General features: G+C 36.1%; 1 protein-coding gene and 1 long non-coding RNA gene across 3 annotated transcripts; one reads left to right on the forward strand and one right to left on the reverse strand.

The window, feature by feature from the left end:
• The first annotated feature begins 7,227 nt into the window (after positions 1-7,227).
• On the forward strand, positions 7,228-14,215 carry LOC140772348 (ABC transporter G family member 36-like). The gene is made up of 24 exons (XM_073114420.1): positions 7,228-7,613; positions 7,691-7,811; positions 7,907-7,995; positions 8,082-8,166; positions 8,268-8,427; positions 8,521-8,597; positions 8,698-8,751; positions 8,834-8,924; positions 9,051-9,352; positions 9,506-9,787; positions 9,871-10,187; positions 10,324-10,484; positions 10,648-10,751; positions 10,838-10,988; positions 11,105-11,227; positions 11,302-11,453; positions 11,548-11,880; positions 11,961-12,251; positions 12,356-12,439; positions 12,526-12,659; positions 12,742-12,969; positions 13,066-13,237; positions 13,366-13,620; positions 13,701-14,215. Exons 1-24 carry the CDS (start codon positions 7,297-7,299, stop codon positions 13,956-13,958), a joined length of 4,341 nt encoding a protein of 1,446 aa, XP_072970521.1. The 5' UTR covers positions 7,228-7,296; the 3' UTR covers positions 13,959-14,215.
• LOC140772430 (uncharacterized) lies at positions 13,997-16,877 on the reverse strand. 2 transcript variants are annotated; one of them, XR_012106300.1, is made up of 2 exons: positions 16,479-16,877; positions 13,997-15,253 (listed from the first exon to the last, which is right to left on the reverse strand). It is a non-coding gene; the product is annotated as an uncharacterized lncRNA (long non-coding RNA). The 2 variants fall into 2 exon arrangements; XR_012106297.1 differs by having other exon boundaries at positions 13,997-15,257.
• Between the last annotated feature and the right edge of the window lie 1,476 nt (positions 16,878-18,353).

The following is an 18,353-nucleotide window of genomic DNA, read 5'->3' on the forward strand; positions in this document are numbered from 1 at the left end:
AGCTGAAGCTGAAGTCAGCTTGCTTAAGACTTGTAAATAGGCTCGACTCAATTATGGCTTGAAAATAGGTTTATTACGGCTTGGGTTTGACTCAGAAGTCAACTTGTTTACACCCCTAGTGAGACCTAATTAGAGGTGAGTTGCATCCACTATACTATATTAGCTAAAGATGACCATTGATTAAATATATTCATTTGAAATATATAAAGTTAGGACACTAATACGGAAAGGGGGCGTTTAAAGGAGATGTGGCGTAGTGTTCAAGTTGTAAGACATAGTTAAGTTATTTGTTTTTCTCCGGAAATGAGATTCAATGCTGGACTAATCAGCTTTCATCTAAGGACTCAATCTTTGATAACTTTTGGTTGGTCATTCATAATGCTGGGCCTTTGTTGGCCCATAGCTTTGAAGAAAAGGAGCATCAGGATGTTTAATATTTCTGAGAGAGAGAGAGAGAGAGAGAGTGCAAAAAGTTAGGGTGAACATATTAATCAAAGCCCAAGGGTCGTATCTTAGCATTAAACCTTTGCTTATGACTAACTAGAGTCGACTGTGACTAATAATGCCATCTTTCCATGGTTCAATTGCGCATTTTTATGTAACCCAAGTGCTCAAATTTTACAATGAATAAGTCACTGCCTTTTTCTTGTATTTGGTTAATTACACTTGAATTTGAATTATTATTCATCTTCATATAAGTAATTTTTTATTTCTCCCACGTCTTTGATGATAGCAATAGATAACATCAACATACAATCTCATTTTCTTTCTTTAATTTATTTTCTAAAATAAGAAAACTAATTCTAGGCTAAAACAGTTAGATGGGCCTAAGCAATAGATTCGATTTAAATCGAACAGAAAATTTAATTTTAAATGTCAGATCAGGCCTAACAAAGTTTGAATTCAAGACATCTACTCACAAACTACTTTACAAAATTAGATGATATTTGGTTCGTGCATAAGGACTACTTATTTATAAATTAAGACTCTCTTATATATATTTTATAATCAAATACTCACTTATTTATATTTTAATTAAATCTTATATGAAGTAAGTTATATGACAGGTTATACACAAATAGCAACCGTAATAAGATTATGCACATTTTTCTAAGTAAGATATGTAGTAAAATTAACATAATTTTTAATAATTAGTAACTAAACATAAATTTCGGTATAAACTTATTCAATATAATAATTATATTTTATCGAGGCAAAGACTGGACTCATCTTATCCGTTTCTTTCTTCTTTTTATTTATTTATTTATTGGCATGATTAATATATTGTTGAGAATTAGTCCATGACGTCGCACGTGTCGAATTAACGTGGATGGACCGGTCAAAGCGTTGGTGAGCTCGTGCACGATGCACGTGACACAACAGCGACGTAACGCAATCGCACTAAATTTTCGTATCCAAAGAGCAGTTGGAAAGAGATCCACGGCTTATTAATGATACGAAGAAAACAAAAACAAGAAAATGAGAGAGAAAATGACATTTAATACTACTAGTAGCTTTTTCTAATTTTCTTTAATGAAAAAGGAGCTTATTCTATTATAAACTAAGTATATATTTTTTTATTATAAAATTAAAAACTATTATTATAAAATAATAATAAAGTAATCGATAAATATAAATATATTAGATATAAAAAGGAGATGAGAGAAAAGTAAATATTACTGTACTAGTATTAAGATAAGTGATTGTTTATATGTTATACTAGTATAAATAAACTTATAACTATACCATAATGAAAAAAATCCTTAAAGCATAATTACACTTAGCCTGAACTATCAATCATTTTCATAAATTTTTCACGAATTTCTTTTTGCGACTCATAAACTTTTTAAATTATTGAAAATATCTCACTTATCTTGACTCACAGTGAGAAAAAAGGCTAAGAAAATTGAAATACCTCCGAAGATATTTTGATAAACTAAATTTTTTTTTTCTTTCCTTCCAAAATATTAGAGTAAACATATTTAATAATTTACAGATAAAAAAAGATAACAAAAATCTAACGAAATAAATATTTAAGATATTTTTAATAGTTTAGATAGCATATATATATATATATATCACACACACACAGTTTTGAAGAGGTATATAAGAAAAATGGTGATAGTTGGTCTAAGTATTACTCATTTATTTTTAATTTCATACAGAAACATAAGTGTAAAGATTATTGTTTGAGAACCGTACCCTTTAGAAGACATAGGGCGTACACAACTAATCACAACTATTATTAATTAGTTGGTTTAGGATTATAAAGCGTGGAAGCCATTTCGTACATGGGATTGCTTTAAAACGTTTCATTAAATGAATCCAGGGTCACAGTGTCAACTGCTATTTAATGCGTATCACTATTCACTCACACTGTTCTGGAAGGAGGTAACTTTTTTCAACTTCGGTCGGTAGAAATTGAAAATTAACCCCAAACCCAGCCTACTGTCGGGGCGGATTTTTCAGATTTGAATACGAATATTAGATCTCTGTTTATTTGCATATTTTTTTTTAATAATTTATAGTTTTTAGTTTGATTATTTAAATAATAAATATTAATATTGTTACTAATTATACTTTATATATTATTTATAGAGATTAATTTTTCTAATTTTATATATTTCACGTATAAAAAATTTATTTGTTGTAAAACTCTTAATATTTTTTTATTAATTATATCTAAATAAAATATTATAATTATTTTAAATTCAATCAATATTTATTTAAAATCTAATCCTCTATCCGAAAATTATCTGTATCCGTTTAGTTAGGATATGATTTTAAATTTTACTATCCGTTCAATATCTATATCTGAATTCGTATTCAAACTAAAAATATGAATTCAAAAGTAGAAATCCATTTTCAACGCTGCTACTGTCCCTGTGCACTTTACAACGAAAATGCTGGCAAAGGTTTTAAGGAGCTGGCTCTTCAACTATTCGTTTGTCCTTGTTAACTAGGTTAATAGTGTCTTTAGTGATATTAATGGGGGCGGTTCTTTCTATTGTTTATGGTTGTATAAGATAGTTAACTTGATTCTTATTAATGTATAATAATAGCAGGGTTAATAATGTCTTACCAGACTTGCTCTACGTAATTATTATGTAAAGCCTGGTCTAGCTTGCCAGTGGATGTCTCTTTGTAATTTTAATCTTAAATAAACTTTAGTCTAATTTGACTGAATTTTAACTTATTTTTATATATTTTAAATTTATACAGTTAGTCCACCGTTAATCGATGAGCGGGATATAAAATACTTAACTAATTACCGCTATAAAATTACGGTTTAGTTTTACGATAGTAGAAATAATTTGGTCATTTAGCAACTTGCTCATGGCGAAAATATTAGGTCAACCATGGTAGAGATAAAATTAATTTAATCTGGACCACAGGAAAATAAGTGCTTAATTAATCCTTTTTATTAGGAAAGATGAAATAGTATGTGTGACATTCTAGGTATGCAAAATGTGACAACTAAGGGTATCTATCAGCTACTTAATTAAATGAATTCTTGTGATAAGGGAAGAAGTCATCCCGTTTTTATTTTATTTAGCCAGTGAGCAGTGCGTCATCGATGATAACATCTATTACGAAAATAAAATAGACTACTATAAGTTCCTTGATTGATGAATTTAATATATTAAAAAAGATCTCAGCCTCTCTTTTTCTCTGGTGCATGTTAAAGAGAAAGATGAGGACTTAATCTAATCGAATACTACAACCATTCATGTGAGTTTAGTCAGAAGTATACAAGTATTAATGTGTTAAACTAAAGAATCCCAAATTTGCACTTTAACGTACACCTCTCGTTTATATTATACGTTTGCAGCCTTGCAGGTTGACCTTCTTAGCCAGCCAGATCTTAACCGGGAAAAATAATTTGGCATTATAATTTAAAATTTGGGAGGCCAATGAGTCACATTCTAGGCAAAATTTGGTTTAAATTTAAATGTCTTAGGTGTTCAAGGATTTAAAATTAGTTATGTGACCAAATTGTCATCGAGAGACTCTAGAAGGAGTTTCCGGAAGAGGCTTCACTTTGTGAGCTAGAGAGTGTAGTAGAATTCACGCTAGAGTGAAGATTGTGAGATCGGTAATGGAGTTGGAGGCTTATGAACATTATTTCCTTCTTTTTTTTACTGCCAAGTTATCCACATTGTGAGAAGTCTTGGGAGTCATATTGGCTTGCAGCATAAGGAGGTTACAGTCTTTAGTGAATAAAGGATATTCTTGAAAACCTAGAAATGTTGGGAGAAGCGGCACCGCAGTAGGCGGCTTGGCGAAGGAGGACAGGGAATGAGGTGGCACAGTGGCATCGGCTTGCCGAAAGAAGAGAAGGCTGCACTGGAGCACTGCGGTGGTGGAGGAGGCGGGGATGTGAAAATGAGATTTAGGGATTAGAGTTTTCCTCACCATTTCTACCGAGCCTATTGAGCCAAGCTTGAGCAAGCTGGCTTCAATTCAGACTAGGCTCGTTATTAATTTCGAACTAATTTTGGCAGCTCAAACTCGGTTCATCTTAAACTGAGCGAGCTGGTCTCGAACTTCAGTCAAGCCGAGCTGAACTACTCATTTAAATTGACGGACGTAGTTGTAAGTGAGTTGACATCTTTATATCAATAGAAGAGTGTTTTGTATAATTCTATCTGTCTATTTTTTTTCTCCTGCTACTACATTTGAGTGAGGAAGGCTGATCCAACCTTGCTAGAAGATTGAGAGTCTCACTGGCTTATTGCCTACAAAAGAGCTAAGTCCGTGACACATAGACCCCACCATTTATTTATACATAGCTCTATCTGAAGATAACAAATAACAATAAAATTAAAACGATCATCTTATCCTCAACATCTTTCTCTTTCTTTCTATGAACTAAGAGGTAAATATATTCTTCACAAATTTTTCTTAACAAAAAAAAAAAAAAAAAAAGATAACTAACTGTTGGAATTCTACCAGGTTTCTAGTACTCAAGGAGGTCAAAAAGACACTTACAATTATGTTGCTGCGCTGATATTTAACATTGAAAATGAAACATTACCTTAAAGCTCACGCAGCATTAATTTTCTTAGAAAACACTGTCTCGTTGAGTATCTACCAAAGAGATTTCTTGTGAAACAGTTTCTTCTTGTCGATCTACCAATAGAGAATCTTCTAGCTCCACAATACTAGTCAAGAAAACAACCCAGGCAGCAGCACCTCCACATCTAAACGTCAAATAGTCAACACCTACAACTTTCTATCCAAAAGTCCTGTGCCTGTGCCTGTGCCTGTGCCTGTTTAGAATTCCTTTCACTCCCTCGTGACAGATGCGGGCCAAGTAAACGTAATCCATTTGAGTTGCCTAAGCTGTAGAATAGCCAGAGTTTAAAAAGTTTTCTATGGACTCCAAATCTTTCTTCCTTTTTCCTTTTAATTTAATCATTCTTCTTCTACCTCGCGACAGCTGCGGATAATAAAAAATTGCAGGCCACTTTCACGCAAAACGTAGTGCATTTGAGTTGTCTTCTTCGTTGGACAGACAAGAATGCATGACTGCAATAATTTGATAGGTAAATAGGAGATTCATAATTTTCAACTTAAGTAATTAGTGCCATCTTTATCAGTCTAATTATTCTCTCTTCACAGTTAAAAAACAAAGAGTTAGCTCACTTATTTAAAAAAGAGATTGTTAATGGATCCTAAGCTCAAAGATTAATCATAGTTTAGACAAACGGGTTAGCCACGCCTTGTCGATATATAGCTTAGTTAATTAGATTAACTCATCCAGGACATATTTAAACCATGCATGCATATATATCAAAGATCCACTATATATCAACTATAACGTCACGTACGTTAAATTCTCTTACATGCGGATTTGGGGGGATATTATTCCACCGAATAATGCAGTTAGAAAATTCAAACTGGAGCACTAATTAAACTCCATCATAGGAATTCGTTGTAGTTACATATAATACCCTTTTTAACTAAATTATGATTTATAATTTACACCCGATACTTTTACTATTTATATATCGAGCTCATCGGAAAACTACTCCTTTTAAATAACTAAAATATCTTTAGTATAGGTTGTTTTTAGTTGAGTTGAGTTGACTTAGGTTGGTTGGGTTTAGTTGGTTGAGTTAAATTAGTATATGTTGGATAATTATAACTTGATCGATGATATTTTTATAATTTTTTATTATATTTAATTAATTTTAACTAACAGATCTACGAAGACGTAAAATATAAATAATAATTACATTAAAAAAAAAACAGAGGTTCATATACATATTTCTCCTATATTTATTACTCCCTACATTCTAGAAGGTCAAGATGCTTTATAATGTTCTAATATTGAGAATCATCTTAACAAACTCAAGACCTTTTTTAATTCAATTACGTGGTCTAATGCTACTCATGTTGATATTTAGCAAATTTTCCTATTAAAGTATAATATGCGCATGATTGAGACCGTTATAGCTCAGATCTTAGTATCAGATTAGCTCAATAGTTTAGCTTAGCTTATCCGCTCTTGATATATATATATAACTTATTATTATTTATTTATGAGATGCCATAAATGAGCCTGCTATTGATATTATCTTCTTTTGTCCGTTCATTGTCTCTGGCCAACTAAAACCTACTTCTCCCATTCCCAAAGTTTGAAAATAATTAACCATCCACTGATTAGTACTTATCAGAGCATTAATTGCTCGATCAATTGCCAAGACAACGTTTTATTTTTTTCTCCCTAAAAATTTAATTCAAATTTCAAAAGTAAATATTCTCGGACTTATTTATCTGTAATAATAACTAAAACCATAGCAATTGTTGTACAATTAAACATCCCAAGTTAACTACGCTTTTGCCCTTATCCGGAGTACTACTTACTGCACGAAAGGATTCGCCGTTGGAAGGAAAATTTACTAAAAACACCTTATGTTTTATTTTTATTTAATATCTTAAAAAGACACATAACTTTATTTTCACCGTCGGAGATGGCGTAGTTTTGAGGGGGTGGAATGATAAAATATCATAAAAATGAGTTGGAAGTTAGGAAGTCTTCAGATGGACAGCTAACGGTCGGGTACAAGAGTAACTTGCTTGGTGAGCAAGATGTCTCCATTAGACTCTTGACTAAAAATTAAACTCTATTTAGTATAATTTCCGATTTGTTTAATGTCTCCCTTTCCTCTTTACTACACCCAAAAGCTTGGCCCATCTAATTAATTATTTATACCCCCTCCTCTCCCTCCCTCTCCCTCTCACTTGCTTCAAGCTAAGCCCCTCTGCGGCATTTCGTCGAACGCCGAGATGGATTCCGGCGAGATACATAGGATCGGCAGCATGAGGAGGGATAGCTCCATCTGGAGAAGAGGAGACGATGTGTTCTCGAGGTCGTCCAGGGACGAGGACGACGAGGAGGCATTGACGTGGGCCGCGCTGGAGAAACTGCCCACGTATGATAGGGTGAGGCGAGGGATACTTACCATGGCGCAGGGGGAGCAGAAGGAGGTGGATGTGGAGAAGCTCGGGTTCGGGGAGAAGCAGGCGTTGATCGCCAGATTGGTGCGGGTGGCCGACGAGGATAACGAGAGGTTCTTGTTGAAGATGAAGGACCGGATTGATCGGTAAAAGTTGGATCCTTTTTAACCTTTTTCTGGGTAGAATTTGGATGTATTTTTATATGTTTTGGTCTATTTGGTAGGGTTGGAATCGACTTGCCTACGATCGAAGTGCGTTTTGAGCATCTTAGCATCGGAGCGGATACATACGTAGGGAACAGGGGATTGCCCACTGTTCTTAATTCGTTTACTAATACTCTCGAGGTAGTCATAAAAGCAAAAATTCAGTACGCAATTAAAAAGAAAGAAAGAAGGAAATAAAATTTTGGGTATTAATCTGCCTTATTTGCTTGAACAAGGCCCTTGCAAATGTTCTCCATATATTACCGAGCAGGAAGAGACCAATGCCAATCCTTCACGACGTCAGTGGAATCATCAAGCCCCGCAGGTAAGGATGAGCTAACTGCTTGTTGGAAATTTTTCTTAACCAGTTTGATGAATTGTGTTTGATTCTATTAAAATTGCTACTTTTAGGATGACTTTGCTACTAGGGCCACCAGGATCGGGGAAGACCACATTGTTGTTGGCCCTGGCTGGAAAGCTAGACTCTGATCTGAAGGTTGCAGTTTCCACTTATCGGTATCAGCTTTTTCTAGTTTGCATATAGAATTTTGATGCTAAGGGATTTTTTTTTTTTTTTTTTTGTGGAAAAATATACAGTTTTCGGGCACAGTGACCTATAACGGTCACGGAATGGACGAGTTTGTTGCTCAGAGAACAGCTGCATATATCAGTCAATTTGATCTCCATATAGGGGAGATGACAGTGAGGGAAACCTTAGCTTTCTCTGCTAGGTGCCAGGGTGTTGGTACTCGTTACGGTAAGCCTTGCCCATCAGTTATGCTATTTAAGTGCAAATTGTTGCAAAATCTGATTGAATGCTCAATGATACATGATTTGCTATGACATGCAGAAATGCTTACTGAGTTGTCAAGAAGGGAGAAGGCGGCAAATATCAAGCCAGACCCTGACATTGATGTCTTCATGAAGGTGCTATGCAAATTCTAAAATAGAAATCCATCTTTTGTACCTATCTCGTCAAGATCACAGTCTATTGATGTCTAAACTTTCCTTCATTTCATTCCTCTAGGCATCTGCAATGGGAGGACAGGAAGCAAATGTAGTCACAGATTATATATTGAAGGTACGTTATGCAACCAACTGGTACGCTAATTTTGATTGAAGATATTTGGAGAACATGATTGATTCTTTTATACTCATGGCAGATCTTAGGACTAGAAATATGTGCTGACACATTGGTAGGAGATGAAATGTTGAGAGGTATATCTGGTGGGCAAAGGAAGCGTGTCACTACAGGTACAGGAATTGATAAGATGATATTTCAGATCAACATCCTTTTGCTTAGTGCCTTTTGTATTGAGAAATCTTATGTTTCTGTTATCTGAGTATCTGGGTCTTCAATTTCAATTTTGCGTGATATAGGTGAGATGCTTGTTGGACCTGCAAGAGCGCTATTCATGGATGAGATATCCACCGGGCTGGACAGCTCCACGACTTTCCAGATAGTGAACTCCCTCAGGCAATCAATTCACATTCTTGGCGGGACAGCTCTTATCTCTTTGCTCCAGCCTGCGCCAGAGACATATGATCTTTTTGATGATATTATTCTTCTCTCCGATGGTCAAGTTGTGTACCAAGGCCCTCGGGAGTATGTGCTTGAGTTCTTCGAGTCGATGGGATTCAAATGCCCCGAGAGGAAGGGGGTTGCTGACTTTTTGCAAGAGGTAGGCTTATCACAAGGATTTCCTTTATTATTTGTCCAATATTAACCTTCCCTTTTGGATCTTCTGGTGTTGTATTGTGCTATTTCAATGATGATATTGTGTTGATATTGCACTATTTCAATGATGATATTGAATCTGTGTTCACATTCAAAGGTGACATCAAGAAAAGATCAACAGCAGTATTGGGCACACCACGATGAACCTTACAGGTATGTCCCTGTAAGGGAATTTTCAGAGGCATTTCGTTCATTCCACACCGGGCAGGCTATAGGAAATGAACTTGCTGTTCCCTATGATAAGAGCAAGAGCCATCCTGCTGCTCTGACAACTTCGAGATATGGTGTTGGCAAGAGAGAATTATTGAAAGCTAACATTGACAGAGAAATTTTACTGATGAAGAGGAACTCATTTGTCTATGTCTTCAAGGCAACTCAGGTCAGATATCTTTGTCACTATTATGTGCTCATTTTTTATTAGCTAGCGCCGATGTATCAACTTCTGTCAATTTCTTATGGCAGCTCACCATTCTGGCATTCATAGCAATGACTGTCTTCTTGCGTACAAATATGCACCGTGATAATGTGACAGATGGAGGAATCTATATGGGTGCCCTCTTCTTTACAATAATAATAATCATGTTTAATGGGTTCTCGGAACTTGCCATGACCATTATTAAGCTTCCTGTTTTCTTCAAGCAAAGAGATCTTCTGTTTTATCCTGCATGGGCATACACATTGCCATCATGGATTTTGAAGATTCCTATAACATTTGGAGAAGTAGCAGTCTGGGTGTTTTTGACATACTATGTGATCGGATTTGATCCAAATGTAGGCAGGTGAGAAACAACTAAAATTTTGATACCGTCACTTTTCATAAAATCTGTCTTTCCATTCTGTATCTTTCTTTCTTTGCCGTTTTTCTTTGAGAAAATTCCACCATTTGTAAACCGTAGCATACTATCATGTTCACAGGCTTTTTAAGCAATATCTGCTGCTCCTAGCTGTCAATCAGGTGGCATCTTCACTCTTCCGGTTCATTGGTGGACTAGGCAGAGACATGATCGTGGCAAATACGTTTGGTTCATTTTCACTGCTGATTCTTTTGGTGCTGGGTGGATTTATTCTCGATAGAAGTATGCACTAATGACTTGCTACTATTTATGAATTATGAGATTTGCCATTGCGAAAACAGATCTGCTAATGTATTTGGACAGGTCCTGCTACCTGCAACTGCAATGAGCATTCTATTACTTCTTCTATTATAACGTCAATTCACTAGTCTTTTTCTCCCAACAGATGATGTGAAGAAGTGGTGGATATGGGGCTACTGGATCTCACCTCTGATGTATGCACAGAATGCTATTGCAGTAAATGAATTTCTGGGGCATAGTTGGAGTAAAGTAAGGATATGACATTTTGTATATGACAAAGAATTAAAAGCTCGATAGATGATTTAGCTAATTTTTCTTTTTATGTTCTGCCACAGGTAAATGGAACAGAATCATTAGGAGTGAGTGTATTGAAGTCTCGGGGAGTTTTTCCTGAAGCAAAATGGTACTGGATTGGCTTTGGTGCTCTAATCGGATACGTATTCTTATTTAATGCTCTGTTTACACTGGCTCTCGCCTATCTCAGTCGTGAGTATACGTCTCAAAAATGACTTATTGTAAACAAGTTGAATGCCTTAGAATCATAATAGAAAGCTCTGAAGTTTATAACTATATTGCTGAGTTCACTGTTTCCATGCTTGCAGCATTTGGTAAATCTCAACCAGTTATGTCAGAAGAGACATTAAAGGAAAAACACGCAAATTTAACAGGTGAAGTTTTAGAAGGATCATCTAGAGGAAGGAAGTCAAGTCGATCTGTTTCTAAAAGTACGTCTTGTTTTGCTCATTAAAGATAGTTCTCCTGATGTGTACCCATCTGATCACAAGTTTTATGGATTCAGAAAGCACTGTTGAGGTGAGGAAAACTAATAGTTCATCGAGTTCCGTAAACGATGTTGTGAATTCTAGTCCAAGCAAGAAAGGAATGGTCCTTCCATTTGTACCACTCTCCCTTACCTTCGAGAATGTAAGATACTCTGTTGACATGCCACAGGTAATTTCTTTCTTTGGACAATTTATTTTTGGAGTAATGCCATCTTATATACATATTTGGTCCAACTAACTGTTAAGCTTTGGTGAACTTGCAGGAAATGAAAGCACAAGGTGTACCAGAAGATCGATTGGAACTCCTTAAGGGTGTCAATGGGTCTTTCAGGCCTGGAGTGCTTACAGCTCTGATGGGCGTAAGTGGAGCAGGTAAGACGACATTGATGGATGTATTGGCCGGGAGAAAAACAGGTGGATATATAGAGGGAAATATTACCATATCGGGCTATCCAAAAAAGCAAGAAACTTTTGCTCGTATATCAGGATATTGTGAGCAGAATGATATCCACTCTCCACATGTGACAGTACACGAATCTCTTGCATTCTCTGCATGGCTTCGACTACCTCATGAGGTTAATAAAGAAACAAGAGAGGTTAGTATGATAAGTACCAATAACCATCAATGTACAGTCTGATTTGATGAGTGTTTTCTGATCTTTCATAACGATCACAGATGTTCATTCAAGAGGTAATGGAGCTTGTAGAGCTCACATCACTCAGTGGTGCACTTGTTGGATTGCCTGGAGTGAATGGTTTATCAACCGAGCAACGAAAAAGGTTAACTATTGCGGTGGAACTCGTTGCTAATCCTTCAATTATTTTCATGGATGAACCGACCTCCGGACTTGATGCACGGGCTGCAGCAATTGTTATGAGGACTGTGAGAAACACTGTGAACACTGGGAGAACAGTTGTTTGCACTATTCACCAGCCAAGTATTGATATTTTTGAAGCTTTTGATGAGGTGAGTGGATGTTGCGCTTGTAGGTGTTCACCTCCTGTTTTGAAGCTAAATCACTTGTAGAAGCTCATGGATACACCTTTAATACCTTCTATTGTTGGTCACAGCTATTCTTAATGAAGCGAGGAGGAGAAGAGATATATGTAGGTCCATTAGGGCGTCATTCTTCCAAACTGATTGAATACTTTGAGGTAAGACAAAGAAGCACAAAATTTCACTTTTTCGTAAGTTTCTTTCAAAATTACTACTAAGAATCACTTTTATTTATTTTCCTCAGGCAATTAATGGTGTCAGTAAGGTTAAGGATGGCTATAATCCAGCAACATGGATGTTGGAAATGACTACATTGGCACAGGAAGAGATGCTAGGGGTTAATTTCAGTGAAGTATATAAGAACTCTGGACTATATCAGTGAGTAAACCTACCTATCCTTCCTGTCCTGCATAAGAGATTGCTAGTCTTCAGTAATTTATAACTGCACATCGTATTGCAGGAGGAATAAGAGTTTGATAAAGGAACTAAGTGTACCCCCTCCAGGTTCAAGTGATCTCTACTTCCCAACTCAATACTCACAATCTTTCTACACACAATGCATGGCTTGCTTATGGAAGCAAAACCTGTCGTATTGGAGGAATCCTCCATATACTGCAGTGAGGTTCTTTTTCACAACTATTATAGCATTGTTATTCGGAACTATATTCTGGGACCTTGGCACGAAAAGGTAAACCTTTACCGAAATGTATTGAACATTCTCCAAGATATTACTTCAGTTTTTGTCAGAAAGTATTCAAGTGCATTCTTAAAATTCCTTTTGCAGGAAGCAACGACAAGACTTGTTCAATGCCATGGGATCTATGTATTCTGCAGTTCTGTTCATAGGGGTGCAAAATTGTTCATCTGTTCAGCCAGTTGTGGCTGTTGAACGGACCGTCTTTTACAGAGAAAGAGCGGCTGGCATGTATTCAGCTCTGCCGTACGCATTTGGACAAGTAATCAGTCTGGCCTTCAACCCATTGCTATCTAATTTTATTTATTGTTTCCAGAGATAAAACAAAGTAAATAGTCTATAATTATAGTCTTATAGATCGATGATGTTATCATCATGTGTCATTTGCAGGTCGCAATTGAGCTTCCATATATCTTGGTTCAGGCTGTGATATATGGAGTGATAGTCTATGCAATGATTGGATTTGAATGGACTGTGGCGAAGTTCTTCTGGTACTTGTTCTTCATGTACTTCACCCTACTATACTTCACATACTATGGAATGATGGCAGTAGGCTTGACACCCAACTACAATATAGCCTCAATAGTCTCCGCTGCATTTTATGGAATATGGAACCTTTTCTCTGGTTTTATTATTCCGCGACCGGTGAGTACCGATGCTTCACTTGGTTCTTTCTTTGTTCTTACCTTCTTCTTCTTCTAAAGATATCTCCTTTTTTTGTACAGAAAATTCCTGTTTGGTGGAGGTGGTATTATTGGATATGCCCAGTTGCGTGGACCTTATATGGACTGGTTGCTTCCCAGTTTGGAGACATAGAAGATACATTTGATACTGGCGAGTCTGTAGCTGATTTTGTGAGGAGCTACTTTGGCTTCAAACACAGCTTCTTGGGAGTGGTGGCAGTGGTGACTGTTGCATTTACTGTGCTCTTCGCTTTCCTATTTGGGTTTTCAATCAAGATGCTGAACTTCCAAAGAAGATAAAAAAAAATAATAATAACAATAAACGGCGGCGTTCCTGAATTTGAGTACAAATATACTGGAAACAGGAGTTGTTATTAGTGATGTCCCAGTTAGGGGAGTTATAGTTCAGTGAATTTGTAATTTATATACAGATAGGCCATGATATTTGTAAAGTATCTTTTGCATTTGAATTTTAGGTGAGATTTACTTTGACACAATTACAAATGTACTGGAGTTGTAGCTACTAATAATAATATAAGGTGAGATTTACTTCCACATCTGAATGGACGAGTTTTCTATGGACTTTAAACAGGTGTTTTCTTCTTCGTGACAGCTGCGGACTAATAAATTCAGGCCACTTTCCGGCAAAACGCAGTGCATTTGAATTGTCTGAACACCAGTCAGGTATGTCACGTTACATTTTGGTCAAGATGCAGACTTGTGAGAAACCCCCAATCTTCTTCATTGGACACACACGATTGCATTATTAAGCCCAGTCTATACTAATTTGATAGGTTGTTACTAGAGAATTGATCAAAGAGGAGAATAATGGTATTCAACTTAATTAATTGCCATCTTTATCATTATGTTATGTTCGTCATTTTGTGCGTTTATATATCTTTGATACAATTAAATGAGTGCATTTATTAAAGGGTCACCAATGGAGTTCTACTCATACGGTGAAAGAGGATCATGATATATGAGTATTCTAAAGTTTGAATTCCAAAAATGCCAACTTAAAGAGGACGCCATTGAGTTTTAATTTCTCTCTATAAGAAAAGGGAAAAAACCAAAAGGAAATAAAAAAAAAAACTTATTTCTTAAAAAACTAGCCCTCTATAATATATAATTTAGATAATTAAATTAAGTCTTATAAGAAAGATTCGAGAGGGTAGGCCCAAATCATATATGTATAACACTTTTAAGCAACGATGGCCATGCCAACCACCGGCCCGCACGGCACGGCATGTGTCGTGACACTTGCCGGCTGTGCCGTAAGAGAATGAGAGAAAAAGGTAAGAGATACTCATCTTTGCCATTGTAGTCGCCGCCGCTCGGCGATCGCTACTCGCCGCCTGCTTCGTACCGTAGCCCCCGAGAGAGAAGACGGATCGAGACAGAGGGATCGTGAGAGAGAGAGAGAGAGAGAGGAGGGGGTTTTAAAATTTAAGTTGCGTATTCGGATCTGGATCAGCGATCGGCGGGCGGTGATCGGTGAGCGGCAGCAACGGCGACGAGGTCAATGGTGAGCGGCGATGCGTTAGGAGGGGTGCCGTGCGGCACCCTCATGCCACGCGCCGATCGGCACGATCATCCTTGCTTTTAAGAAAAAATTAATCAAATATCAATAGAAAAATCGAACCTATAAATTCTACCCTAAGCTAGTAGGATTCAAATAAATACCAACCCATCTCATAATTTCTATACAAGTAACATAGAAACTGGGACTTAAAATCTCCACCTCTCAAGCTCTCACCAATACGAGCTCCTGAATAATAATTCATACTTTTAGCCTGCGACTAAGGATGACATCTGAAATGCATCTAAGTCTTTGGTCGCGAGTGATAAATTCTCTTGGAAAAATGATAAAGTTGTGGTACTTTGATTTGGTAGGCATGCAGACATGCGGAATGCAGTCAGAAAATTCAAACTGAAACACTAACTCAACTCCATCACGAAAATTTGTTATAACGCTTTACAATTTGTATACGAGTCCAAGTGATGGCATATTTAATCGGTCATACATTTGACATTCAACTACAACTAATGTATGTTTTCTATAATAAAATAAGCTCAACTTTTTTTTCCCTTCTGGACCGGTCCTAGTAGATATTAAAGTCGATAATTAATAAATTTTATTTATCGAGCACTATATACATATGGTTTAGATGTGTTCTAGAATTTGTGACGAGATTACCTGCTCATAATCTATTAAAAAACATATTATTTTCTAAATTTTAATTCAAACTTTAAAAAAAAAAATTAGACTTTTAGCCCCCTACCAAATATTCTTATATTCTTGACTAATTCATCGTAATACTTATTGACATGCAAACTTTAATTACCAAAATACCTATTTCTAGAAATAAAAATACTGTTGGAGTAGGAGTCAGGAAAGAAAGAAATAAATGGGCATTTATTGGTAATACTATAAGTATCACATAAAGATTTGTTTCCGAGAAATATTGGCTAAGTTTTGGATGAGAAGTGAAAAAAGTCATCCCAAGAAGGAGAGGTTTCTATTCCCACTTAACCACAACAGAGAGCATTATAATTTAATTCGGAGAATTAAGCTCAGGGCACGAGATAATATTTAAATAAAGAATAACCTACGAAATTCCTGGGAATAAAGAGTCTCAACTCAGCCTACACATTTTGTCAGTACAATAATTCAAAAATATAACCTTGAGAATCTAGAAAGCTAAAAAAATCAAAGATTGCCCACGAATACAAGTTAAAGAAGAAATAAACTTTAACATCCAAATATGAAGCATAGCAAAATAAAATAAAATAGTTAGAGATTACCAGAAAATACGACACCTGTATCTAGACAACATTAGGAGATCGATAGAAACACAGACACCCGTAAGCACATAGTACTACTATAAACGGGTTTCAAACTCTTATCCCCCATCTAGAGAGGCCTCGATCATCCGACATGACAGTGAGGCCTGCGGGCAGAAGAGCACCGCTAAGCAAAATAGAGTCCTCAATGGCAAAGGCAAATGCAAATCAACTACAGCAGGAGTTGGGGAGGTGCAAACGATAACTTGTGAAATATGCCAATATCGATCACAATATTATTTTCACGAGCAACAAACTTAACATACTCGATCAAAGTGAAGCAGAGACTTCTAATTTCCAACCATTCCACACTCGATCAGCTACTACTGGGATTAAATACTCTCACAATTTTGACACAAAACTTCGATTGAAGACTTGAAACTCGTGTGGTACGTCAAATTTGGACCAAGTCGTCTTCTGGATGAATGCAATTTGAACTTTGGTGACCACCCACCTTAGTTAGTCACTGGTCAACTTGAAAGCATAGCATCTTTCTAGATGTTCAACGTGGCCAAATTATATATATTACACATATACATTGCATTGTTTTCGTTCCACTAAGGAAGCTTCTCTCCTATGCCTGCAATTAATTGAAGCCAAGAGACCAAGATATGCCAACACATTTTGGATTGGACTGGAATGCTCTATCCTTTTGAGAACTTTGACTCAATTATTTTAGAACGAAGCAGCCAGCTAACTTCTAGATGGGGGTATATTTGGACTTTCACACACTATGCCCATATCTAGCTGGGCATCTGATTTGACTCTCAAGAATTTTGTTAAGGGAGGGGGGGGGGACCAATATTTTTAAATCTATCTAGAAATGCTCTGTGAATATTATTATATTATATATTATAGTAAATATTATACATATAAAGAAAAGGATTTCTATATATTTTAATTTTTTTAATATGAGGATAAGATATAAATTGCAGCACGAGGCACTATTCGCCTTTGTTTTTTATTACTCCTGAGCCAAACTTTGGGTGTCCTTTATAAATTTTATTATGAATATAAATATATATATATACTTAATAATTAAATTATAAAATCGCCTGTATGTTATTATTGCCATTATGAATTAAATACTTCCCGATGAAGCTTCCTCTCACACCAATCACATGCACAATATTCTCCAAAGAGAACAAGATAAAAGGAGCTTTCCCACCTCTTTGGCCCGTATAGAAAAAAGAATAGGCGTTTTTCATAAGCCCACCTATATTCTTGACTTATTTACCATCTCCCTTTCTAGATAATTTGCTTAAAGACACATCTAGGGAGTCCGTTATAATAAACTAATTATACGGGGGGTGATATGATAAAATAAAGTTCGTAGACCGGCGGCGATTTTAAGAGCCTAAATAAAATATCATGACATGAATTAATCAACAAGCATGTCGATATCATTCTATCCACCAAAAAGTCATCATACCAGATAACTAACTTATACTTTCCTACTATTCTTTTTTTTTTCTTTTTCCTTTTTTTCTACCACCTCGTGACAAAAGATCATAAGTTGACCGATCCTCGACGGTGAATTTTCGCTGCCATATAGATGTGGTCAAAGTCAAACTCATTTTTCTAGAAGAAAAGGAAATTATTATACCCTTCTTGAAAAAAATTATGTATTTATTGAGGAAAGATGCAAAATAAAAATATTCAAAACATAGGGCGGTAGAATGTAAAAAAAAAGGATTTTTTTTCCCCAAGGACTCTTCCGAGAAAGTGGCTTCCGCTGACGGACACTTTCATTTTGTCGTACAGACGGAGTGCACCTAAACGAAATGGGGAGTATACTTAGAACAAACCAAAGGGTCGCCACTTCCACCGATACAATTGGATTATAACTCC

The sequence above is a fragment of the Typha angustifolia genome, chromosome 1, assembly GCF_048772165.1.
Source record: "Typha angustifolia cultivar Huaian chromosome 1, ASM4877216v1, whole genome shotgun sequence".
Taxonomy (NCBI): domain Eukaryota; kingdom Viridiplantae; phylum Streptophyta; class Magnoliopsida; order Poales; family Typhaceae; genus Typha; species Typha angustifolia.

Bases quoted from the DNA above. Each gene is read 5' to 3' on its own strand.
- LOC140772348 (XM_073114420.1), top strand. From the start codon at position 7,297: ATGGATTCCGGCGAGATACATAGGATCGGCAGCATGAGGAGGGATAGC. The intron at 9,788-9,870 runs GTCAGATATCTT...TTCTTATGGCAG, and splicing joins ATGTCTTCAAGGCAACTCAG to CTCACCATTCTGGCATTCAT. The intron at 11,881-11,960 runs GTTAGTATGATA...TAACGATCACAG, and splicing joins TTAATAAAGAAACAAGAGAG to ATGTTCATTCAAGAGGTAAT.